Genomic DNA, 27,125 nt, shown 5'->3' on the forward strand with positions numbered 1-27,125 from the left:
AGAGAAAAAATAGCCTTTTAAAAAAGTGTTAGGAAGGTTCCCTTTGCATGTCTTTTCTGAAAGACACTGTAGAGAACTGGTATATTTCTTCCTTAAATATTGCACAGAAATCACCAATGAAACCAAGAGAGTCGGATAATTTATTTTCTTTCTTTCTTTTCTGAAAGCTTTATGGATTCAATTTATTTAACTGATATTGGTCCATTTGAATGGTTTATTTCTTCTGTGTAAGTCTTGGCAGTTTGTGTATTTCAAGGAATTACCCATTTCACCTAAGTCATGGGTTAAGAAGAAGCCAGGAATAAAGGCATCCTGTACCAAAACCATCTAATTGCATTACAAATGCAAAAAATAGTATCAATGAAGGACCCCCTTCAATGCAGGAAGTCTTGACCTTAATTGCTTTGGAAAGAGATAGAAGTCTGTGAGACTAAAGGCAGGTCTGCACATAAGTACTATATTTTAGTTGATAAAATTATAAAATTATTTTCCACATGGGTATGATTAACAATTCTGGCAGTGCTATACATGTATACAGGGAAAGAATAATGAAGGTAAATGGAAGGCCAGGCATGGTGGCTCTCACCTTTAATCCCAGCACTTTGGGAGGCCGAGGTGGGTGGACTACCTAAAAGATCAGGAGTTCATGACCAGCCTGTACAACATGGCAAAATCCCATCTCTACTAAAAACACAAAAATTGGCTGGGCATGGTGGTAAGCACCTGTAGCCCCAGCTACTTGGGAAGCTGAAGCAGGAGAAATACCTGAACCCAGGAGGCAGAGGTTGCCATGAGCCAAGATCACACCACTGCACTCCAACCTGGGTGACAGAGCGAGACTCTCTCTCAAAAAAAAAAAAAATAGGAAGAAACTAAATAGATTATGGATAGTTAGAGCCAGATTTCTTACTGTTGGGTATGGCAATTTACACTGAAGCAAGGGAAGAAAGCTAAAATGATCCATGTGGTAATAAAGAGTTGAAGGTTTAAGTATAAACACATGTTTAGCTTAAGAGAGATACAGATGGTTACATGTAGAACTATATAAGTAAGTATATTACATGGTTTATGCACATGTGTGTTTCCCTGTTCTGTCAGCTGAGACAGCCACACCCTACTGCTGTAAGCACACCATTAGCCCCTATCTTGGTTTCCAATACCATTCTCAAATAAAAGGAATCAGGGTTACCTGAAGAAATGGTGACTGATTTCAGAAAGGAAATATATAAGATAAGCCTGGACCATCTTGCAGCGACAGAAAGAAAGTGCTCTAAAAAACAACAGCAACAAAATTCATAAATCTCCACTTCTTACGTGTGAGCTGTGCAGAGTAACATTGTTCCGATGTGTACAATATGGAAAATAGGAAGAAGATGTAACTTTATAGTGGACAAACTGTATGTTTGCCAAGACATTTAAGGCCAACATCAAAAGTCATAAAACATGGTGACAGTATGCATGCTTGATATAATGTGACAAAAAAGGTACTTTACCACTGTGGCCTTTTTCCCCAAAATCTATAATTCCAGTCTTATCTTGAGAAAAACATTAGATACATTCCAATAAGTGGAATTTATATATACCTCACCAGGACTCCTCCAAACTGTCAAGGTCATCCAAAACAAGGAAAGTCTGGGAAACCACCATAGCCAAGAGGAGCCTAAAGAGACATAACAACTAAATGTAATATGGTGCCCTGGAAGGGATCCTGGAACAAAGAAGGACATTAGGTAAAAATCAGCAGACACTAAATAAAAATATGGACTTTAGTCAATAATCATGTACCAATGTTGGTTCAACAGCTGTTGCAAACATACCACCCTAATATGTTAATAACAGCAGAAACTGGGTTAATGGCAATTCTCTCTACTACCTCCCCAATTTTTCTGTAAGTCATGAAATAAAGTGAATGTTTTAAATAGACAAAGGAGATACATAAATAGCCAACGGGTGCATAAAAAGATGTTCAACACCAGTCCGGAAGCAGTGGCTCACACCTGTAATCCCAGCACTTTGGGAGGCCAAGGCGGGTGGATCATGAGGTCAGGAGTTCAAGACCAGCCTGGCCAACATGGTGAAACCCCATCTCCACAAAAAATACAAAAATTAGCCAGGCGTGGTGGTGGGCACCTGTAATCCCAGCTACTCAGGAGGCTGAGGCAGAGAATTGCTTGAACCCAGGAGACAGAGGCTGCAGTGAGCTGAGATCGTGCCACTGTACCCCAGCCTGGGCAACAGAGCGAGATTCCATATCAAAAAGAAAAAAAAAAAGACATTCAACATCATTAGCCATTAGGAAATGCAAAAAACCACAATGAGATACCTCTTTACAACTACTGGATTGGAATAATAAATAATAACAATAATATTAATAAAAAGTGTTGGCAAACTGGAGAAACTGGAAAATTCATGCATTGCTGGCAGGACTGTAAAGTATTGTGGCCACTATGAGAAACAATCAGGCAGTTCCCAAGAAAGTTAAACACAGAGACACCATATAACCAGCATTCTACTTCTAAGTATATATCTGAAATGACTGAAAATACATGTCCATGTGAAAACTTATACATGAACAATTACAGCAGAATTATTCATAATAGTCAAGAAGTAGAACTAAAACCAAATGTCCATCCACTGACAAATGGATACATAAAATGTAGTATACCTATATACCATGTTATATGGTAATAAAAAACAAGTGAAATATTGATACATGCTACAACATGGATGAACCTTGAATATGTTATGCTAAGAAAAAGCAGCCAGGCAGAAAAGGTCACATGCAGTCCCATTTTTATGAAACATCCAGATTAGGCAAATCCACACAGACAGAAAATTCAATTTTGGTTGCCAAGGGCTACAGGAAAGGGGAAAGAGAAAGTAATTGCTAATGGATATTGGCTTTGTTTCAGGGATGATGACAATGTTCTAAGAAACATTGTCGGCTGGGTGCAGTGCCTCACGCCTATAATCCTGGCACTTTGAGAGGCCTATGCAGGCAGATCACTTGAGGTCAGGAGTTCCAGACCAGCCTGGCCAACACAGTGAAACCCTGTCTCTATTAAAAATACAAAAAATTATCTGGGCATAGTGGTGCACGCCTGCAATCCCAGCTACTCGGGAGGCTGTGGCAGGAGAATCGCTTGAACCCAGGAGGTGGAAGTTGCAGTGAGCCGAGATCGCGCCACTGCACTCCAGCCTGAGAGACAGAGTAAGATTCTGCCTCAAAAAAACAATTGTCGGCTGGGTGCGGTGGCTCACGCCTGTAATCTCAGCACTTTGGGAGGCTGAGGTGCGTGGATAATCTGAGGTCAGGAGTTTTGAGACCAGCCTGGCCAACATGGTGAAAATATAAAATCAGCTGCGTGTGGGGGCATGCAACTGTAATCCCAGCTACTCAGGAGGCTGTGTAATCCCAGCTACTCAGGAGACTAAGGCAGGAGAATTGGCTTGAATCCGGGAGGCAGAGGTTGCAGTGAGCTGAGACCATGCCACTGCACTCCAGCCTGGGTGACAGAGTGAGACTCCATATTAAAAAAAATAAAAGAATTTGTCAGGAAGGTTGCACAATCCTGCAAATACACTAACAGTGATTGATTTATACACATAAAATTGGTGAAGAGTACAGTATGTGAATTATATCTCATATAATTCTCAAGAAAATTGTTTCTTATATACCTGTTTTGTGGTGTATAAATAACACAACTGATATGCATTGTTCTTACAGCCAACCACCTCACTAATTTTTTTAGTAATTTAAATCACTTCTATGTAACGTTTACTTTTGCTTGTACAGATAATCAAATCATCTGCACACAAAATGAAAATTTGACTTCCCAACCTTTATGTTTTATTATTTTTTTCTTGTCTGTGTAATGGACAGTCGATCCTCTATGTGATTCTGTAAAACTGGTGATACAAGAGATCCAGCATCTCTCATATAGAAAGTGTGCTGTGATTTTTCAACAAATAGTGTACAATATGTTTTTGTCCATTACATTTATTTTATTTTTTGAGATGGAGTCTCGCTCTGTCGCCAGGCTGGAGTGTCGTGGCACCATTTCGGCTCACTGCAACCTCCGCCTCCCGGGTTCAAGCAATTCTCCTGCCTCAGCCTCCCGAGTAGCTGGGACTACAGGTGCGCACCATCATGCCCGGCTAATTTTTTGTATTTTAGTAGAGACAGGGTTTCACCATGTTGGCCAGGATGGTCTCCATCTCCTGACCTCGTGATCTGCACACCTCAGCCTCCCAAAGTGCTGGGATTACAGGCATGAACCAACGCACCCAGCCTGTCTATTATCTTTATTAAAGATTAAGAAGCTGAATTATTTATAGTTGGTAAGCAATTTACAAAACTCTTTATTTGAAGAAAATTGTTCTTTCTCTTTTTTTTTTTTTTTTTTTTTTTTTTTGAGGCAAGGTCTCACTCTGTCACCCAGGCTGGAGTCAAATGGTGCCATCACAGCTTACTGCAGCCTTGACCTCCTGGGCTTAAGCGATCCTCCCACCTCAGCTTCCCAAGTAGCTGGGACCACAGGCACGCACCACCACACCTGGCTAATGTCTTTACTTTTTGTAGAGATGGGGTTTCACCATGTTGCCCAGGTTGGTCTCAAACTCCTGAGCTCAAGTGATCCACCCACCTTGGCCTCCCAAACTGTTGAAATTACAGGCATTTGCCACCGCGCCCAGCCTGGAGGCAATTCTTAAATTGACATGCAGCTGGAAGAAATAATGAGAAGATTCTGTATACCCCTCACCCAGTTTTCTCCATGGTAACAATTTGCAGAACTATAGTCCAATATCAACCAAAAACTGACATTGATTCATTCAATCAATCTTATTCAGATTTCACAAGTTTCACATGCATTAGTTGTGTATATTTAGTTCTATGAATTTTGCCACAGGTATAGATTTTTGTGAAAATCACAACATTGGGGATACAGAACAGTCCCATCACCAGGATCCCACACATGGTAACTACAGCCATCTCCCACCCTCTCTGCCTTCCTAACGCTGGCAACCACGAATCTGTTCTCCATCTCTATGCTGTCATTTCAAAACTGTTACACAAATAACAGATCATGAGGTATTATGATAAACAGCCTAACTGCATTTGTGATAATTGGCTGCTAATAGATTTCAAATCCCACCCATCTCCCCTCTTACCCTACATTTGGGCAAGCCAATAATAAAGCCTAGGTGGTCCCTCCCTCAATGCCAGTAGGAAACTGAAAACACACAAACTCCATCCTTTTTGTGTGTGCTCGCCCTACCCCAAATTCCTAATGACAAGCAGCCATTCTTCTCCCTTCTTTCTCAATCCACATTTAGACCTGCTTAGGAGCCTTCTCTGGTCTCCCTAGAAACCTGTGTGTATAAGTAATAAACTCTTTTTTACACTCTTGATATCATTACCAGTTTTGATACCTAAACCAAGCGTAGGGGGCAGGAGGGTTCATCCCAACTCTATGGGGTGGACCAGAACAAACATGTAAATTTTTGAGATTGGGTTTTTTAAAACTCAGCTTAATCTCTTGAGATTCATCCATAATGTTACATGTATTAGTCATTCATTCCATTTTAATACTGGGTAACACTTCATGGTATGGACACACTACACATTATTTATCCATTCAAGAACATCTGGATTATTCGGGTTTGGGCTATGACCCATAAAACTGCTATAAAATTTTTTTGATGGAACATTAAGTTTTTATTTCTCAAGGATAAATGTCTAACAGTGTAACTAGTGGTTCACATGCTAAGTTTGTTTTTAGTTTTAAATGGAACTGACAAACTATTTTCTAGAATGACTGTAGCATTTTACATACCATCAAAAATGTATGAATAATTCAGTTTCTCTAAATCTTCACCAGCACTTGTATTATCACTTTTATAAGGCAGGTCAAATAAGAGCATGATAAAAACATCTTTCATTATGACATGTCTGGGTATAAGTCTCTTTGCATTTATCCTCCTATGAGTTTGCTGAGCTTCTTGGATGAATATATTAGTTTTCTTCAACAAATTATGGGTGTTTCTGCAAATTCTTCAAAAAATTTTTCTTTCCCTTTCTATTCTCTCATATTGATACTCCCATTTGTGTATGCTGGTGCACCTAATGATATCCGTTTCCCAAGGTTTTGTTCATTTTTCATTATTTTACTGGCTCTTCCTCAAATTACACAATATACATTGATCTGCACCAGACAACCCAGTTTCTGCCAACTAAAATGGCAGTTATTATTGTGTTGCCTATTGATAGTCCTGTGCATGGGTCACATTTTTCCTGTTTCTTTGCATATCTCATTTTGTTGTTGTTCTCGAATGGACAACTGGTCCATTCACTTAACAGTGTTGAGTGACATAATCAAATGGTGGAGTACACAGCTCCAAACTGTCTCCACACAGAAACACCAAAAAAAAAAAAAGAACTATAAAAACCAACCTTGTTAGAACTCTGGAAAATAATTAAAGGTTTACAGTAACCAAGTGAATGCTAAATCAGGAAAAAGGCGACTTCAAATGGTGGGAAAGTTTTGTGGCATTTTTACTTTACAAGAGACCCTCATTAATATTAGGAGCTCATATCTCCACAGAAATCAATTGAAGGCCTGAAGACAGATGGATGACATATATAAATTCCTGAAAGAAAAACACTATCATCTGAGAATTCTCTAGCTGGTAAAACTGTCCTTCAAAATGAAAGAGAAATGAAGATAATCCCAGATAAACAAATGCTGAGTTTGTTACTACTAGGCCTGCTATACAGGGAACACTAAAAGGTGCCTTTCAAGATGAAATAAAAAGAAACTAGACTCAAATCTGGAGGAAAAAATAAAGACTTCCAATAAAGTTAACTATATAGACAAATATAAAAGCCAGGGTCATTATGTTTGCTTTGTAACTCCATTTTTTTACTTCCTGCAGGACTTAAAAGACAAATGGATAAGAACTAAATATAAATTTACATTATGGGCACACAATGTATAAAGACATAATCTGTGACAACATAAAGGGGATGAGTAAGGTGCTAGGTAGAAGCAAGGTTTTCATATGACATTGAAGTTATGAGTGAATCAATTTAAACTAGATTGTCATGAATTTAGAAAGTGAAAGTAATCCTCATGTTTAATTACAAAGACAATATCTTAAAAATGTACACAGAAGGAAATGAGAACGGAATAAATATAAAAATCAGGCCAGGTGTGGTCGGCTCATGCCTGTAATCTCAAGCACTTTGGGAGGTCGAAACGGGTGGATCACTTGAAGCCAGGAGTTCAAGACGAGCCTGGCCAACATGGCAAAACACCATCTCTACTAAAGACACAAAAATTAGCTGGGTGTGGTGGCACGCGCCTGTAGTCCCAGCTACTTGGGAGGCTGCGGCATGAGAATTGCTTGAACCCAGGAGGAGGAGGTTGCAGTGAACCAAGATCATACCACTACACTCTGGCCTGGGCAACAGAGCAAGACTTTGGTCTTGAAAAAAAAAAAAAAAACACGAAACACAAAGAAGGCAGTAATAAAGGGAATATGGGACCAAAGAAGGTATACAATATACAGAAAACAGAATGCAATATGACAGAAGTGTTTCCTTGTTGGTGATTACTTTAAATGATAATTGCTTGAACTCACCAATCAGAAGACAGAGGCTGGCAGAATGGATTTGATTGATTTATTTATTTTTTAGACAGGGTCTTGCTCTGTCACCCAGGCTGGAGTGCAGTGACACAAACAGGACTCAATGCACCCTTGACTTCCTGGGCTCAAGGGATCCTCCTGCCTCAGCCTCCCAAGTAGCTGGAACCACAAGCGCACACCACCACACCCAACTTTTTTTTTTTTTTTTTAATTTTTTTTGTAGAAACGGAGTCTCACTTTGTAGACCAGGCTGGTCTCCAAGGCCTGGGCTCAAGAGATCCTCCCAAAGTGCTGGGATTACAGGTGTCAACCACCCAGCTTCAGAATAGATTTTTTTAAAACATGATCAAACTACACATTGTCTAAAACAAACTGACTTAAAATCCAAAGACACAAATAAATTAAAACTGTAAGGCTGATAAAAGATATTCCATGAAAATAGCCACCAAAAGAGAACTGGGGTGGCTATACTAATTTCACTCAAAATAGATTAAGTCATAAAAGCTGTTACAAGAGACAAAGAAGGATACTATATATGAATAAAGGGTCGTTCCATCAATAAGATATAAAAATTATAACTATATATGTACCAAGCAGCTTCGTGAAACATGTAAAGCAAACACTGACAGAATGCAAGGGAGAAACTGACAGTTCTTACAGTTAATAGTTTTAGACTGAGGCTGGGCATGGTAGATAGCACCTGTAATCCCAGAGGTTTGGGAAGCCAAGGTGGATCACTTGATGCCAGGAGTCCAAGACCAGCATGAGCAACATAGTGAGACCCTGTTTCCACCAAAAAAAAAAAAAAAAAGATAGCTGGGCATAGTGGGCATGGTGGTATACAGCTATAGCCCCCTCAGGAGGATGAGTGGGGAGGATCACTTGAGCCTGGGAGTTCGAGGCTACAGTGAGCCATAATTGTGCCACTGCACTCCAGTCTGGGCAACAGAGTGAGACTCTTTTAAAAAAAAAATACAAATGCAAATGAATAAATCAATGAATGAATGATGCGTATGAATACAGATACAAAGCTACACAAACACATACACACACACATGAATACCAGTAAAATATATTTAATGGTATATTAAGAGGAGTATACACCATGACCAAGTGACCAAGGGGGACTTATCCTGGAAATGCCTGTGTGGTTCAACATAAGAAAATCAATGTTTTAAAAAAAAAAAAGAAAAGAAAATGAATGTAATACACTTCATTAATAAAACAAGTAAAAAAAGGACACGATCATCTCAGTTGATGCAGTAAAGGCAGTTGACAAAATCCAACCCCCTTTCAGGATAAATACATTCAGAAAACACAAAACAGAATAGAACTTCTTCAACATGATAAAGGGCACATATAGAAAATTCACAGCTTTACATCATATTCACTGATGAAAGAAAGCTTTCCTCTTAACATCAGGAAGAAGACAAAAATACCCACCTTTGCCAGTGCTATTTAACACTGCAGTAGAAGTTCCAGCCAAACAAGAAAAAGAAAGAGAGGCATCCATTGCAAAGGAAGACATAAAACTATGTCTACTCACAGGTGACATAATCCTAAAGATAGATCATAAAGAAACTACAAGAAAGATACTATAGCTAATGAATGAATTCTGCAAAGTTGCAGGATACATCAACACACAAAAATCAGTTGTGTTGCTACACACCTGCAAAGAACAATCTGAAAAGAAAATTAAGAAAACAATTCTACCTATAGCACCATCTAAAAGAATAAAATACTATCTAGAAATAAAGTTAACCAAGAAGGTGCAAGACTTGTATACTAAAAACTACAAAATACTGATGAAAAATATTAAAGAAGGCATAAATAAAGGAAACAGTATCTCATGTTCACAGTTTGAGAGATGTCATATTTTAAAAAGGCTAATACCATCCAAAATGATCTACAGATTTAACACAATCCCCATCAAAATTCCATCAGCATTTTTACCAAAATAAAAAGCTGATCCTTAAAGTCACATGGAATTATAAGGGCCCTGAATAGCCAAAACAATTTTTAAAAAGAAGAACAAAGTCAGAGGACTCAAAACGTCCAATTTCACAACTTCTTAGAAAGCTACAATAATCCAAACAGTGGGTCATGTCATAGGTGTAGACATACAGACAAACGGAATACAAGTGAGAGCCCAAAAATACACTGCCTATGGTCAACTGATTTTTGACAAGGGCGTCAATTCTATTCACTGGGAGAAAGAAAAGCCTTTTCTTTCAGTTAATGCAGGCCAAATATTGTCATGCTACTGACATGAAATACAACAGTCATACTCACAGACAAAATAGATTAGAGGTTACCACAGGCTGGTGGGAATGGGAATGAGTAGTTACTGCTTAATGGCGATAGAGTTTCTGTTTGAAATGATGACAAATGACCAAAAAAATGATGCTGGGTTAACTGGATTTCCACATGAAAATAAAGTTAGAAAATAAAGTTAGATCCCTACTTTGACTATACACAAAAATGAACTGAAAATAAGAGCTAAAACAATAAAATGTTTAGAAGAAATGTTCAGAAGAAAACATAAGGAAAACTTTGGGTTTGGTGATGGATTCTTAACTATGACATAAAATGGATAAGCAACAAAAGAAAGAGTAGGTAAGGCCAGGTGCGGTGGCTCACGCCTGTAATCCCAGCACTTTGGGAGGTCAAGGTGGGTGATCACCTGAGGTCAGGAGTTCAAGACAAGCCTGGCCAACATGGTGAAACCCCGTCTCTACTAAAGCCACAAAAATTAGATGGGCATTGTGGCATGCGCCTGTAGTGCCAGCTACTCGGGAAGCTGAGGCAGGAGAATCACTTGAACACAGGAGGCAGAGGCTGTGGTGAGCCGAGATCGTGCCACTGCACTCCAGCCTGGGTGACGGTGAGACTCTGTCTCAAAAACAAATATCTGTGTATATATACACATTAAAAATAATTCAGTGGTACCCCGAAAAGCTAAAAGAAATACACTTTGATAAAACAATTCTACTCCTAGGTTTATATCCAAAAGAAATGAAAACAGGAACTTTGAGCAGATAATGATATGCCAGTGTTCACTGAAGCATTATTCCCAACAACCAAAAGGTGTACGACCCAAGTGTACATCAACAGATGAATGGATTAAACAGCCAGAAAAGAGTCTTGATACTTGTTACAATACAGATGAAAGCTGAAAGCATCATGCTAAGTGAAATAACGCAGACACAAAAGGCCAAATGTTGTCACACTACTGACATGAAATATTCACAACATTCAAAACTCACAGAGACAAACTAGATAAGAGGTTACCATAGGCTGTTGGGAGGGGGGAATGAGTAGTTACTGCTTAATGGCAATACAGTTTCTGTTTGAAATAATGCAAATGTTTTAGAAATTGTGGTTATGGCTATACAACATTGTGAGTGTAATGCCACTAGACTGTACACTTAAAAACTGTTAAAATGGCAAATTTCATGTTATATATATTTTACTACACACAAAACAATATATTGTCAAAATGCTCCAGCATCATTTGCTGAATACCTGACTGAATTTCTTTTGCATTTTTGTCAACAGTTTGTCAAATGTCTTAGCTTCAGCTGCCATAACAAAATACCACAGACAGTATGGCTTAAACAACAGTTTATTTCCTCACGGTTCCAAATGCTGGAAGTCTGAGATCAGGATGCCAGCATGGCCAGGGCCTGGTGAGGGCCTCTTCCCAGCTTGCAGTTGGCCACTGCATGTTCACATCGCCTTTCCTCTACGCACATGGAGAGTGAGGAAGCTCTCACTTCCTCTTCCTGTAAGGCACTAACCTCATCGTGAGGGCCCCACCCTCATGACCTAATCTAACCCTAATTACCTCCCAAGGGCTCCACATCTCCAAACACCACCACACTAGGGTTGAGGGCTCCAACATATGAATTTTGGGGAGACATGAACATACAGTCTATAACAGCATAATCAATGTTGAAGTTTTCTATTCTTTTCCATTGTTCTATGTGTATGTTCTATCAATGTGTATATTCAACCAACATCCTGTCCTCTTGATTATTATAGCTATTAATATATACATACAGTAGTCACTCCTTATCCAAGGGGGATACATTCCAAGACGCCCAGTGGAAGCCTGAAGCCTCAGATAGTATTGAGCCCTATAAATACTGTTTTTTCCTAAATACACAAACCTATGATAAAGTTTAATTTATAACTTAGGGACAGGGAGAGATTAACAACATCATAAAATAGAAAAGTTATAACAATATGCTGGCATCGCTACTCTTGCACTTTAGGGCCATTATTAAGTAAAATAAGGGTTACTTGGACACATATAGTGACAGTAAATAAGACAATTACTAAGTAATTAACTCATGGGTAGCATATACAGCCTGGGTATGCTGGACATAGGGTTGATTCATGTCCTGGAACAGGACAGTGCAAAATTTCATCATGCTACTCACAACAGTGTGCAATTTAAAACTTAGGCATTACTTATTTCTGAAGTTTCCTATTTAATATTTTTGAACCACAGTTGACCTCAGGTAACAGAAACTGCAGAAAGCAAAACCACAGAAAAGGGGAGACTAATGTAATAAGCCTTAACACTGGATACAATAATTCCTCCTACTATTCTTTTTCTCAAAACTTCTGAGAAAAAATTTCTCAAAATTGTTTCATATTTTATATATATATATATATATATATATATATATATATATATATATATATAGTTCCTTTGACCGTTTATGGAAATTTTGGAATAAGCTTATTTAAAGCTGAGAAAAACCTTACTGGAATCTTGACAGGAATGCCATTAAACTGTAGGTCAATTTGGAGAGAACTGGCCTACTTACAAAGTTGAGTTTCCCAATCTATCAAGAGACCACGTATCTTCATTTATTTCAGTGTTCTTTTATTTCTTTCATCAGAATTTTGTAATTTTCAGCACAAAGGTCCTATACATATTTTGTTCAATTTATAACAAAGTATTTAATTTTCTATGGAATAAGTGGTATTATGTTTTTAATTTAGATTTGCATATGTTCATTGTTAGTGGAGAGAAATTGATTATATGTGTTCATCTTGGATCCTGAAACTTTTTGGAAATCATTCATTCATTCTGGGAGGTTTTCATTTTGTTTTCTTTTCTTTTTTTTTGTTTTTGAGACGGAGTTTCACTCTTGTTGCCCAGGCTGGCGTGCAATGGTGTGATCTCGGCTCATCACAATCTCCGCCTCCTGGGTTCAAGCAATTCTCCTGCCTCCCAAGTAGCTGGGATTACTGGCATGTGCCACCACACCCAGCTAATTTTGTATTTTTAGTAGAGATGGGGTTTCTCCATATTGGTCAGGCTGCTCTTAAACTCCTGACCTCAGGTGATCCACTCGCCACGGCCTCCCAAAGTACTGGGATTATAGGCATGAGCCACCACGCCTGGCCTGAGGTTTTTATTTTCTAAGATTCCTTGTAATATTCTACATATACAGTCATGTCATGTGTAAATGTAAACAGTTTTATTTCTTCTCTATGTGTATGCCTTCTCTTTCATTTTCTTGCCTCATTGTGCTTGAAAGAAGTTACAGTACTACAATGAATAAGAGTGGTGAGAGCAAACATCCTTGCCTTGTTCCCAGTTTTACAGAGAAAACATTTCATCTTACCAGCAAATATATCGGCTATAGATATTTTGTGCATGTTCATTTATCAAACTGAGGAAGATCCTCTTAATGTCTTGTATGGAGATTTTTTATCATGGATGCATACTGCATTTTGTCAAATGCTTTCTCTATATTAACTGATGTTATATCATTTTTCTTCTTTAGCCTATGGTGGGTTAATTACATTGATTGATTTCTGAATGTTGAACCAGCCTTGCTTGTATAACTCAAGTAAATCCCACTTGTTTATAGTGTATACTTTTTACATGACTATTTTCTATTTGCTAGTATTTTGGTAAAGATTTTTGCTACTAAATGTATGGGGAGTATAGGTCTGTAGTTTTATTATTTTTGTACTGTCTGTATGGTTTTGACATCAAAATAATTTTTTAAATGTGTTAAGAAATGTTCCCCTTGGCCAGGCGCAGTGGCTCATGCCTGTAATCCCAGCACTTCGGGAGGCTGAGGTGGGTGGACCACAAGGTCAGGAGTTTGAGACCAGCCTGGCCAATAAGGTGAAACACCGTCTTTACTAAAAATACAAAAATTAGACGAGCATGGTCGCATGCGCCTGTAGTCACAGCTACTCAGGAAGCTGAAGCAGGAGAATCACTTGAACCTGGGAGGCAGAGGTTGCAGTGAGCCGAGATTGCACCACTGCACTCCAGCCTGGGTGACAAAACAAGACTCCATCTAAATAAATAAATAAATAAATAAAATAAAGAAATGTTCCTGCTTCTATTTTTTGAAGACATTGTGTAAAATCATCATTAATTCTTGTGTAAATGTTTGGTAGAATTCTCTAGTGAGAACAACTCTCTAGTACTCAGAAATTGGTTTTTTGGAGGTTTTTTATTTAAAATTTAAATTATTTGATTCAAATTAAGTCAACTTTTATGAAAACCTATGGGTCATTCAAATTATCTATATCACCCTAATTGAGTTGCAATAGTTTGTGGTTTCTGAAAAACTGCTACATTTCTTCTATGTTGTCATTTTTCTTTCTTTTTTTTTTTTTTTTTTTGGAGACAGAGTTTTGCTCTGTTGCCCAGGCTAGAATGCAATGGTGCAATCTCAGCTCACTGCAACCTCCCACTCCCTGGGTTCAAGCCATTCTCCTGCCTCAGCCTGCTGAGTAGCTGGGATTACAGGCGTGCACCACCACACCAGGCTAATTTTTGTATTTTTAGTAGAGACGGAGTTTCACCATGTTGGCCAGGGTGGTTGCGAACTCTTGACCTCAGGTGATCCGCCCACCTTGGCCTCCCAAAGCCCTGGGATAACAGGCATGAGCCACCACACCTGGCCTATGTTGTCATATTTATGAACATAAAGTTGTTGACAAGATTCCCTTATTATACTGTTAAATGGATGGTGGAGTGATATTCCCTGTTTCATTCCAGATATTGATGATTTGTCATCTCATTTTATATTTTTAATCAATATTGCTAGATGTTTACCAATTTTATTCTTTTCCACAGAACCCTATGTTTCATTAGTTTTCTCTACTTTTTCCTCTTTTCAATTTTACTGCTTTCTGCTTCCAGTGTTATTTTCTTCCTTCTACTTAACAGAGGTTTTATTTTGCTCTTTGCTAGTTTCTTAAGGTAGAAAGTCAATTATGGGTTTGCAACCTATCATCTTCTCTAATGTTAGCATTTGGCACTATAAATTTCTCTATCAGCACTGCTTTAGCTACCTCCCACATATATTGATATGGTATGGTCTCATTTTCATTAAGTCTATGCATTTCTACTATTAAATTTGAGGCCCCTTCTTCACTCCAGATGTTATTTAGAAGTCTGATGTTTAATTTCTAAATGATTAGATATTTTCCTATTGTCATTCTATTACTGATTTGTAGTTTGGTTTCATTATGGCCAGAAAACATACACACTCAGAATGATTTCAATTCTTTTAAATCTGCCAAGGCTTATTTATGGCCCAGGATATGGTCTATCTTTCTGAATATTCCATGGACACTTGAGAAAAAAATTGTATTTTGCTGTTGTTGGGCACTACTCTTTTTCCTTTTTTTCTGAGACAGAATCTCACTCTGTAACCCAAGTTACAGTGTAGTAGCACAATCCTGGCTCACTGGAACCTTTGCCTCCCAGTTCAAGAGATTCTCCTGCCTCAGTTTCCTAAGTAGGTGGGACTACAGGCATGCGCCCACCATGCCTGGCTAATTTTTGTATTTTTAGTAGAGACAGGATTTCACCATGTTATCCAGGCTACTCTTGAACTCCTGACCTCAAGCAATCTGCCCGCCTCGGCTTCCCAAAGTGCTGGAATTACAGGCGTGAGACACCGCACCTGGCCTTGTTGAGCACTATTCTATAATGATGCTTCAGTCCTGTTGGCTGATGTTGCTGTCCTGTTCTATATCTGCTAGTAATCATATGGCTAGTAATTCTATCAATTGCTAAGAGGGAAGTGATGAATTTTCCAACTACAATTAAAATGTGCTTTTCTCTTTTCAACTCAATCAGTTTTGTTTTGTGTACTTTGAGGTTTGCTAGAGACACATTTAGGATCATTGCATTTTTGTTGGATTGATCCTTTTATCATTATATAATGTTCTTTTTGTCTAATAGTTTTCTTTGCTCTAGAGTCTACTGTATTTTGTTTTTGATTAATGTTTGTACAGTTTATCTTTTTATATACTTTATCAACCTATGTTGTTCACTATGAGTTTCCTAAGAAAACATTTTTAGGATGGGTGGAGCAAGATGGTGGAATAGAGAACGCCACCGATCATACACACTCTCCCGCAGGAAGACTAACATTGGCAACTATCTACACAAAATAAGCAGTTTCACAGGAACCAAAAGTCAGGTGAGCACTTACAGAGCATGGTTTTCACTTCATATGGCTGAAAGAGAACAGTTTGGAAGTTCCTGAAAAAACTAAAAGTAGAGCTATCATATAATCCAGCAATCCCACTCCTAGATATATACCCAAAAGAAAAGAAATCAGAACATCAATGAGATATCTCTGCTCCCATGTTTACTGCAGCACTGTTCACAAGAGCTAAGATTTGGAATCAACCGAAGTGTCCATTCACAGATAAATAGATAAAGAAAATGTGGTACATATACACAATGGAGTACCATTCACCCATAAAAAAGAATGAGAGATCCTGTCATATGCAACAACCTAGACAGAAATGGAGGCACAGAATGTTAAAATTTTGCATGTTCTCACTTATTTGTGAAAGGTAAAAATTAAAACAACTGAACTCATGGAGATGAGGTAGAAAGTAAAAGGACAGTAACTAGAGGCTGGGAAAGGTGGTGGGGTGGGGTTGGGGGAAGGTGAGGATGGTTAAAGGGTACAAAAAAATAGAAAGAATGAATAAGACCTAATATTTGCTAGCCCAACAGGGTGACTACAGTCAAAAATAATTTAATTGTACATTTTAAAGTGACTAAAAGAGTGTAACTGGATTGTTTATAACACAAAAGATAAATACTTGAGGGAATAGATACCCAATTTACCCTAATGTGATTATTACACGTTGTGTGCCTGTATCAAAACATCTCCTGTACCCCAAAAATAAATACACCTACTATGTACTCACAAAAATTAAAAATTTTAGATCATGTTTTATGTTTTTTCCACTCTGCCAATTTATATTTTAATCAGTGTACTTTGATTATTTACATTTAAGGTAAATATTGCTCTGTTAGGCTGCTATTTGTTTTCTTTTCTGTTTTCCATTCATCTGTTCCTTTTTTCTTATTTTCTGATTAGTTACCTAAATATTATTTTAGATTCCATCTGGGTTTATTTATAGTGTTTCTAAGTGTACCACATTTTATAGTTTTCTCAGTAGTTGTTCTAGGTATTAAAATGTACATATGTAAGTTATCACAGTCTATCAAGCATTTTACCACTTCAAGTGAAATGTACCAAGTTTCATTCCACTTAGGCCCCTTTACCCTCCCCACTTTTAAAATATAATTGTCTTAAGTGTTTCCCCTACATACAGAGCATTTTGCTCCAACCATCAAAAATGATTCTAGAAACTCACGAGAAAAATATATTTATCCCCATTTTTGCCAACCTCCATTCTTCTTTCTTTCCTGCATCCCAAGCCTTCTTGTTATTTCCTTTCTATTTAGAGAACTTTTAGTCAATTTTTAAAGGTAGGTTTGCTAGCAACATTTTCTCTTAGCTTCCCTGTCTAATAATGCCTTTAGTTCCCCTTTATTCATGAATATAGTTTCAAAAGATACAGAATTTTTATTTGATAGTGCTTTCCCCTCAGTACTTGAGAAAATATACTACTTCCTGCCTGCCACCACAGTTTCAGAAGAGAAACCCACAGTCATTCCCTGCAGGGAATGTGTTGTTTCTCTCTGGCTACTTTGAAATTTTTTTTGTCTTTAGTTTTCAAAAATTTAATTATAGTGTGAGTTTGCCATGGACTTAACTTATTTGATGTTACTTCAGACTCGGGAATGTGCAGTTTTATATCTTTTGCTAAATTTGAGAAGGACCAGCCATTACTTCTTCATACACTTTAAACACCTCCTTCACTTCCTTCTGATGTTACAAATGTTAGTTCTTTTGTTATTGCCCCACTTTCCAAATACTGAAAGAATCAAACCTCATCCCATTCCCTCCTGCCTTCCGGCTTTGTCTAAGCTACCACAATCACTCATAAGGAAAACTACCACAGGACTTTAATGAGCTCTCTATGCCCTATGCCCTACCCAATATTTTCTCTACAGAGGTGAGAAAGATCTTACAGAAATATAAATCAGATGTTGCTCATCTGCTGAAAATCTACCACTAAACAGATTTCAACCAAATAAGGCTTATGATAGGCTCACCTTTGGACTCTAGCTGCCTCCCTCACCTCACCTCCTGCTCTTCCTCCAATCAAGCCCTCCCTTCAGCCACTGTGACTTTTTGGTTATTCCTGAAAACCACCAAGCACATTCCTGTCCAAGGCTAGCAGGTGCTATTACCCCTGCTGAAAAGAGGCAGAATCCTCATGGCTCACACAGTCATTTCATTCAAATTTCTACTCTAATGTTGACCTCAGTAAGGTTTCCCCTGACTGTTCCTTAAAGTAATCTAAACTTGCTTTAATTTCTTTCATAGTCTTTAAAACCACAGAACACTTAATATACATAAACATAAGTACACATAATATACTTAGAGACATAATTTTATTATTTTTTTATATTTATTTACTTATTTTTGAGACAGAGTCTCGCTCTGTCGCCCAGGCTAGAGTGCAGTGGTGCAATCTCAGCTCACTGCAACCTCTGCCTTCTGGGTTCAAGTGATTCTCCTGCCTCAGCCTCCCAAGTAGCTGGGATTACAGGCACCTGCCACCACGCCCAGCTAATTTTGTATTTTTAGTACAGATGGGGTTTCATCATGTTGGCTAGGCTGTTCTCAAACTCCTGACCTCAAGTGATCTGCTCACCTCGACCTGTGCTGGGATTACAGGTGTGAGCTACCATGCCTGGCCTAATTTTTTTCATTATCATATCCTCAGCACACACCAAGTGCTCAAAAATTATTTGCTGAGTTTAAAAATGAGTGAATAAAAAATTCTGACAGAAGAATAAACACAAAACAATGGAGGTTAAGGTGGGACACTGAAAGTGCTTTGAGAAAAATAACCAAGAAAAACAACAGTAAAGTTGAGGTGGGCAAAGACTGAACTATTGGCAGGTGTAAGAATGGTAAACCTTCAAAAAATGATTCTAAAAGGAAAAATTTTTTGTGAGTAGTATCTGGAGGTTTGATTTAGGAATCAGCATTCTCCATCACTTCCAGAGGTTAGGACCCCTATGGAGATGTTCTTGAAAAATGTTCCAAAGTTGCCAAACCCTGAATTAACTACTGGGAAACAACAAATCCCCTGATGTGAATCTGTGCAGTACATATTAACGCACCTGGAAAGCTCTGGCTTGGGAATTCTTCCTCCAGTCTCCATGGTTCTTCTCCTTGTTCCAGCCTGAAGATCACCTCTGGTTTGTGAGCACAATACCCTGTTAACAGGAAATAATTTAGGATTTGGACCAAGCAGTCTAGACTTCAGGCCTTTGAAGCAGGAAGAAGCTTCTGGGGCTGCTTCAAGTTGCCAGTGGAACATTTTCACTGGAGAGGTGAACACAAGTATCTTCTGGTGCTCAATCAACACTGACTCCTGAAGCCTAACCTAAGCCTAAATAATGTCATTAAACTAGACAGACTGCATATATGTTTTATAATCAAAATAAACGAATGCTATTTAGAATGATACAGTGAACAGACCTTACCCACTGAGACAAGGTTGCTGTAGTTCTCCAGCATCACATCTCTATACAGAGCCCTCTGACTAGGGTCCAGGTGCTGCCACTCCTCCTGGGTGAAGCCCACAGTCACATCTTTAAATGATACTGACCCCTGGAACTTCTGATCTACCTGAAATGTTCAGAATTAGGTGGCATGAAAAAAGAAGTATGGGCTAATCCTTACCATGATTATTATTCACAGAATATTTGTTTTGCTTTATACTTTTAGGGAAAAAAGAAATCATAACAGAAATATTCTGCCATTAATGCATTAAGATATTAATTCATGCAAGAAAATTATCAAGTTCCCACAATGTACCTGGAACTATCATCACTCCTGGCAACACTAAGATTAATAAAAATCTTCCTGTGTTCAAAGCACACACAGAGTGGTAAGAAAATATACATGGTAACATGTTGCAAGTACTAAGGTGAAAGTACAAACCCAACAGACTAACGTTAGGAGCAAAGTTAGCTCTGCTTTGAGTTTCACTGAGGAAGTATAGCTGTTGGTTGAATTATGAAGAACACTCTATTACATCCTTCATAAGCACGGGGCCATGATACAAGCAAAGGTGAGGGCCTCCAACACACTGCAGACATCAACAAAAGGGCAGACAGCACAGGAAATGGCCTGGTGCTGTCTTGAGAAGAAAAGCCAAGGAAATGGGTTACAGAGTAATTTTACACCAATGGTCTCTAAACTATTTGATCATTTACCATTTTCAAGAATATTACTGAGAACTACAGATTTATATTTACAAATCACAGAAATAAATTGTCAGTACATTTATTATGAATTCTAATTTAATTCTCATTTAGATTTAAAAATGTAGAAAGCCTGACATTTTCTTCATCGCAGTACATATTCTGGGTTCTAATCCTTTAATTCAAAGACAATAATAGGGATGTGTAGAAAATGGAAAGATCTTGGAACTATTATACTTGAAACCTCTGTGGAGTACATAGGAGAAGACATCCAGTTGGATTGTTCTGGATATCCTCTAGGGCACATCTTTTAGGGATCACTGCTGTGAAAAAGGGAGAGCCAAAGATGAGATGTGAGCATATACTGCAATTATGTGACCAGGTTTTGTTTACAGAACCAATTCTATTGAGAGCGGCAAAGGACAAAACAACATTTACATAAACTACTGTAGAAGAAACCAGGATGCAAATAGGGCACGGATAATAGGAGACAGAGCAACAAAATGAGGTCACTAATTCATTAAGAAAAAAAATGTTTCCTCTGGCTATCCCCATGAACAGCTGCTCAGATACTAGGGCCACAATGTAAACCAGGAAAGTTAGGGCAAAATAGGTTGGACACGGTATTCTAGCAAGAAATGTCCTAAATATATTAAATTTGAAGCACAGGCTGGGTGCAGTGCCTCACGCCTGTAATCTCAGCACTTTGGGAGGCCGAGGCGGGTGGATCACCTGAGGACAGGAGTTCGAGACCAGCCTGACCAAAATGGTGAAACCTCATCTCTACTAAAAATACAAAAAATTAGCCAGGCGTGGTGGCAGGTACCTGTAATCCCAGCTACTCAGGAGGCTGAGACAGGAGAATCCCTTTAACCTGGGAGGCAGACATTGCAGTCAGCCGAGGTCAGCACCACTGTACTCCAGCCTGGGTAACAAGAGCAAAACTCCATCTCAAAAAAAAAAAAATGAAGCATAATATGAAGATCAAGAATGAAACAACGACTACAGAGACATTTATAATATAGTGGTGCTCAAAGCCATCAAGAGAAAATCAGAAGGATGTCAGAAAACTGGGGAAAGAAAATAATCAAGAATGGAATCGGAGGCTAAGCACAGTGGCTCACATCTGTAATCCTAGTACTTTGGGAGGTAAAGGCAGGCAGCTCACTTGAGGTCAGGAGTTCAAGACTAGCCTGGCCAACATGGAGAAACCCTGTCTCTACTAAAAATACAAAAAAATTAGCCAGGCGTGGGGGCGGGTGCCTGTAATCCCAGTTGCTGGAGAGGCTGAGACAGGAGAATCACTTGAACCCAGGAGGTGGAAGTTGCAGTGAGCTAAGATCGCACCACTGCACTGCAGCCTGGGCAACTCTGTCTCAAAAAAAAAAGGTAAGAAATTCCTCCCAAATTTATATATAGGTTCAATTCAACCCCAAAGAAAGTCTCAGCAAGTTATTTTAAGAATACTAACAATATTTGTATGGAAATGCAAGGAACTAGGAAGAGCCAGGATTTGCTGAAGAAAAAATGTGTTAAACCCACTACTAGACACTAAGATGTTTCACCAAGTGAGGTACTGGCACAACCAACCAACAGAACACAGTCCAAAAAAACACACAGACATATATGTACACATAATTGATGACAAATATCACAATGTAAAACAGTGGGGAAAGGATGGTGTTTTCAAAAATAATTCTACACTAACTGTATGAAAAACAGGAATCTGACATCCACCTCATACAAAAGTAGGCACCCATTCCAATGAAAGAGAGGTAAATGTGAATGCCAAAACAATAAATATTTTAAAAGATAACAAAAGAGATTATCTTCATGACCTCAAAGTAGGTAAAGTCATCTAAAATAGCACACACCATCAACAAATAAACTTAATAAACTAATCTAGGGTTGGTAAACTTTTTCTGTAAAAAATCAGACATTAAATATTTAGCCAGGCATGGTGGCTCACACCTGTAATCCCAGCATTTTGGGAAGCCAAGGCAGGCGGATCACTTGAGGCCAGGAGTTTGAGACCAGCCTGGCCAAGTGAAACCCCATCTCTATTAAAATACAAAATTAGCCAGGTGTGATGGCATGTGCCTGTAATTTCAGCTACTGGGGAGGCTTAGCCAGGAGAATCCCTGGAGCCCTGAAGGCAGAGGCTACAGTGAGCCAAGATCGCACCACTGCACTCTAGCCTGAGTGACAGAGTGAGACATTCTCCAAAAAAAAAAAAAAAAAAAAAAATCAGACATCATTATATTTGGGGCTTTGCAGGCCAAAAGGTTCCTGTCACAATTAGTCAACTCTGCCACTGAAGCCACAGATTAAATGTAAATGAGTGAATGAGCAGGGAGATGTCAGGATTGTGAGGGGGACAAGAGGGCAGCTGCAGGAGGGCTGGCAATGTTTGTTTTGACGTATGTATTCATTATTTGCGCCATGGATTTGTAATAATTCATTAAGTTCTATATTTAAAGTGTAGGGGTTTTTCTATCTATCTGCTACACATGTAGAAATAAGATTCATTAAAAATTAAAATATGTAATCCCAGCACTTTGGGAGGCCGAGGCAGGCAGATCACAAAGTCAGGAGACTGAGACCAGCCTGGCCAACATGGTGAAACCCTGTCTCTACTAAAAATACAAAAATTAGCTGGGCATGGTGGCGCATGCCTATAATCCCAGCTACTTGGGAGGCTGAGGCAGGAGAATCACTTGAACCAGGGAGTCGGAGGTTGCAGTGAGCCGAGATTGCATCACTGTGCTACAGCCTGGCGACAGAGCAAGACTCTGTATCCAAAAAAAAAAAAAAAAAAAAAAAAATTAAAATACACTTTAATTTATTGGCGGGGCACAGTGGCTCACGCCTGTAATCCCAGCACTTTGGGAGGCCGAGGAGGGCAGATCACGATGTCAAGATATCGAGACCATCCTGGCCAACATGGTGAAACCCCGTCTCTACTAAATCTACAAAAATTAGCCAGGTATGGTGGTGCACGCCTGTAGTCCCAGCTACTCGGGAGGCTGAGGCAAGAGAATCGCTTGAACCCAGGAGGCAGAAGTTTCAATGAGCCAAGATCGTGCCACTGTACTCCAGCCAGGCAACAGAGCGAGACTCTGTCTCAAAAAAATAAAAAAATAAAAAATTTAAAATTAAAATACATTTTAACTTACTGATCAAACAGTACATCCAAAAGAAAATTGGAACCTGTGTAAAATAAAAATTAAAAAAGCAGTTTGACTCAATAGGCTGCACTCATTTCAGGGCTAACACTGGAAGGTTATTCACTATGGGTCCCTATGTTATAACCAAAAAAGGTATCTGCCAGGAAGTCTTTGTGTCTTCAGAGGAGTCAGTTTGTCTGTATCCATATCCAGTGTCTTCCTTTCTGCCATGGTTGTTGGAAACATAAGAAACACATGAAGCTCAACTTATTGACTCTAACTTGGCCCTGCTATTGATCTGTTACTTTATATTTTCTGGGAAGTTCAATTTTTATCTATTACTAATTTCTCATCTTAACATATTGACTCTTGGCCAGGCACGGTGGCTCACGCTTGTAATCCCAGCACTTTGGGAGGCCGAGGCGGGCGGATTGCCTGAGCTCAGGAGTTTGCGACCAGCCAGGGCAACACGGTGAACACATCTCTATTAAAATGCAAAAAATTAGCCAGGCGTGGCGGCCTGTGCCTGTAGTCCCAGCTAATCGGGAGGCTGAGGCAGGTGAATTGCTTGAACCCAGGAGGCAGAGGTTGCAAGGTTACAGTGAACGGAGATGGGGACACTGCGCTCCAGCCCGGGCGACAGAGCGAGACTCCATGTCACAAACAAAACAAAACAAAAAAACCATACTGACTCTTACAAATCTCACAAAGTCCACCGCAAAATAAAGTAGGGAATTAATAAACAACTTACCTTGTTCATTTTGTTCTGTTCTTGGAAAGACGGAGACAACTCTGAAGATACAGCTGAGTTAGAAAAAGAGGAATGGGGTCATGAAAGATTTGGCCTGCCTGGCAACTCCGGGATTCTTCTGCCCTAAGAAGCCATACACACCCACTAGGTAAAATGCTCCCTCTGGGAGAATATCAGTGTCCTCTGACACTTCGGAATAGGGGGTAGAAATGGTGAAAGAACACCCTAATACAACTCCAACATAACCATGTAGCTCTTGGGCACAAGATTTTTCATCAGGTGAAAGTAAATATTTGCTTCCTAAGGATTTCAATCTCCCTCGGTCTTCACAAAAAATGTATAATGACAATATTGGCCAAACAAGTTAACAATACATTTAATGAAAAAACATTAACACTAAAACCATTGTAAAGAATAGGACTAGGCTATCGATTTTCCCAGTAATGTTATTTAACCTCTGATGAGTTAGTCCACAGAAAACCATAAGCGTCAGTGCTTCAAAGAAAAAATCCGTTTTAATTTCTTCATCTAACCTTGTTGCTATTTCTCAAAAGGATGTTTTAAACTTGCTTTGATGTGTGTAGAAAAGTAGTACTAGCTTAGGGGTCAGGAGAAGTGACTTTTAGTTCTCCCTACTAACAAACTTTGATCCTGAACAAGTCAGTAACCTTGACAAACAAAAAACAAAAAAATTATTTTTTCTTCTAACAAATGAGGCAAAATTAGGTAATTCTGTTTTTTTGTTTGTTTGTTTGTTTTTGAGACGGAGTTTCGTTCTTGTTGCCCAGTCTGGAGTGCAATGGTGCAATCTCGGCTACCTGCAACCTCCGCCTCCCGGGTTCAAGCATTTCTCTGCCTCAGTAGCTGGGATAACAGTCATACGCCACCACGCATGGCTACTTTTAGTATTTTTAGTAGAGACGGGGATTTGCCATGTTGGTCAGGCTGGTCTCGAATTCCTGACCTCAGGTGATCCACCCTCCTCGGCCTCCCAAAGTGCAGGATTACAGTAGAGAGCCACCGCGCTAGGCCAAAATTATGTAATTCTTGAAGATCCTTCCTGAGTGCAAGATCAAGTTACGACAGGGGAACAGCAAATAACAAGATGGGGTGATGGACATGACTGGACGGCAGTTCGAAACCTAAAGAGGATGAACGCAGAACGGGAAACAAGAGTCCGTAGGTCGGGCGGGCGACTGCACCCGCCCTTCCCTACCCAGGTAGGGCCACGCCCTAGCACATGGGCAACACGCTCAACCAGAGAACTGCCCCTCCCGCAAGGCTCAGCGCTGGGACCGCGCAAGCGCACATGCCCTCCTCCGCGGCCCCTACAAACAGGGCAACGCACACGGCGTAACCCGCTCCCTACAGAGGCTGCGCCTTTGAGGAACTGGCGTAGCGTCCTGGCAGACATGCTGCAGCCCCGCCGTCCCCGGCTTCTGCGTGAGGTCCCCAGGACTCCTCGCCACCACCTGGCACTGGCCCCCGGCTGCCTGCTCCTGGAGTCGCGCGGGGCCCCCTCTCCGTCCCTGCCCAACCCGCGGAGGCTTACCTCACTCTCTCTTCGGGTTGCATTCGCCATGAGAGCCCGTAGACCCCTGAAATCCCGGGACCGCCTCCCACGCAAAACGTGAGACAAACAAAAGGAAAGGCGGAAACGCAGAAACGCAGAGGTAGCCAGTGGATGAGGCATGCGCAGAGCCCACGCTCAAAGCCTGGCGCTGTCGGCGCCCAACCTGGAAACTACCTTTCCCGTGAGGACGCGAGAGCAGCCCTTCGGGATTGGCAGAGAGGTGCCCCGCTAGGCAGTGGACAGATGCGGTCTGAGTTGGTGTGGGAACTGCCTGCAGCCCTGGCTCTCCCGGGGCGACCCAAAGGGATGCACTGCAGGGGAGGTCTGTGTGCAGCAAGCGTGCAGGTTAGACACAGACGCCTCAAGGAAAGGACAGCTGCGTGTCAGTTTCACTTTAAATGTTAGGAAGTAGATCTCATTGATACAGTTTAAAAGACTTTGACACTATCAGCGATTCTTTGAGAGCAGGGATGGGGGGGATGGGGGAGGTGCCACAGGAAAGCTACTTCATCAAAATCGTTAACGCAATAAACGGAAATTGAAAAGTCAGAAAATAGACATCAGCCCTGGCTCTCCCGGGGCGACCCAAAGGGATGCACTGCAGGGGAGGTCTGTGTGCAGCAAGTGTGCAGGTTAGACACAGATGCCTCAAGGAAAGGACAGCTGCGTGTCAGTTTCACTTTAAATGTTAGGAAGTAGATCTCATTGATACACTTTAAAAGACTTTGACACTATCAGCGATTCTTTGAGAGCGGGGATGGGGGAGGTGCCACAGGAAAGCTACTTCATCAAAATCGTTAACGCAATAAACGGAAATTGAAAAGTCAGAAAATAGACATAATCCGAAAGAAGAAAATAAATGTCACATGATTTCCCCTGTGACATTAAAATTGCTTGACTAAATGGAAATACATTTAGTCTATCTGTACCTTTCTTAGGAAGACAAAATTCCTAAAAGAATATCAACAAATTTTTTTATGTATTTTTTCTCTTTGATCTTTAGTGTATTGTGTACTTTACAAAAGCATTCTCACTTTATCCAGAGTAAAAAACTAAATGAACAGCCATTATACGTTTTAAAAAGCTTGAAAAAATGCCTGAGAAATATCTATATCTATCTATATACATAATATTGCTCTATTCAAAGTAGTTTGGCACCTGCTCCATGGAAATAAGACACCATGATTGAGAGTATTATTTAATGTGTAGTAAATACAGCATTTCAAAACAGTGAGGGAAAGAATGGAGTATTCCAAAGAGCATGTCATTCCTAACAATTTGGAATATAGAGATATATATAGATCACACGTGATAAAATTCACATGTATACAG

At 39.7% G+C, this 27,125-nt stretch overlaps 1 protein-coding gene across 7 annotated transcripts in view; it reads right to left on the reverse strand.

Moving 5' to 3' along the window:
• Positions 1 to 26,326, reverse strand: part of ZNF33B (zinc finger protein 33B) — a 46,747-nt gene extending 20,421 nt beyond the window's left edge. The window contains exons 1-4 of one of the 7 annotated variants that reach the window (XM_063781708.1): positions 25,773 to 26,311; positions 24,221 to 24,273; positions 19,575 to 19,724; positions 19,214 to 19,309 (exon numbers count right to left, since the gene is read on the reverse strand). Coding sequence is in view for 6 of the 7 variants with exons in the window: in XM_009458359.5 (XP_009456634.3) it covers positions 19,214 to 19,309; positions 19,580 to 19,724; positions 25,773 to 25,913 (382 nt within the window). In the remaining variant the exon portion in view is untranslated. Of the gene's footprint in view, positions 1 to 19,213; positions 19,310 to 19,574; positions 19,725 to 24,220; positions 24,274 to 25,772 lie in introns of all 7 variants that reach the window. The other 6 variants (XM_063781704.1, XM_063781705.1, XM_009458359.5 and 3 more) reach the window with 6 other exon arrangements.
• Positions 26,327 to 27,125: the final 799 nt, after the last annotated feature.

Source organism: Pan troglodytes, chromosome 8, assembly GCF_028858775.2.
Source record: "Pan troglodytes isolate AG18354 chromosome 8, NHGRI_mPanTro3-v2.0_pri, whole genome shotgun sequence".
Lineage (NCBI taxonomy): Eukaryota > Metazoa > Chordata > Mammalia > Primates > Hominidae > Pan > Pan troglodytes.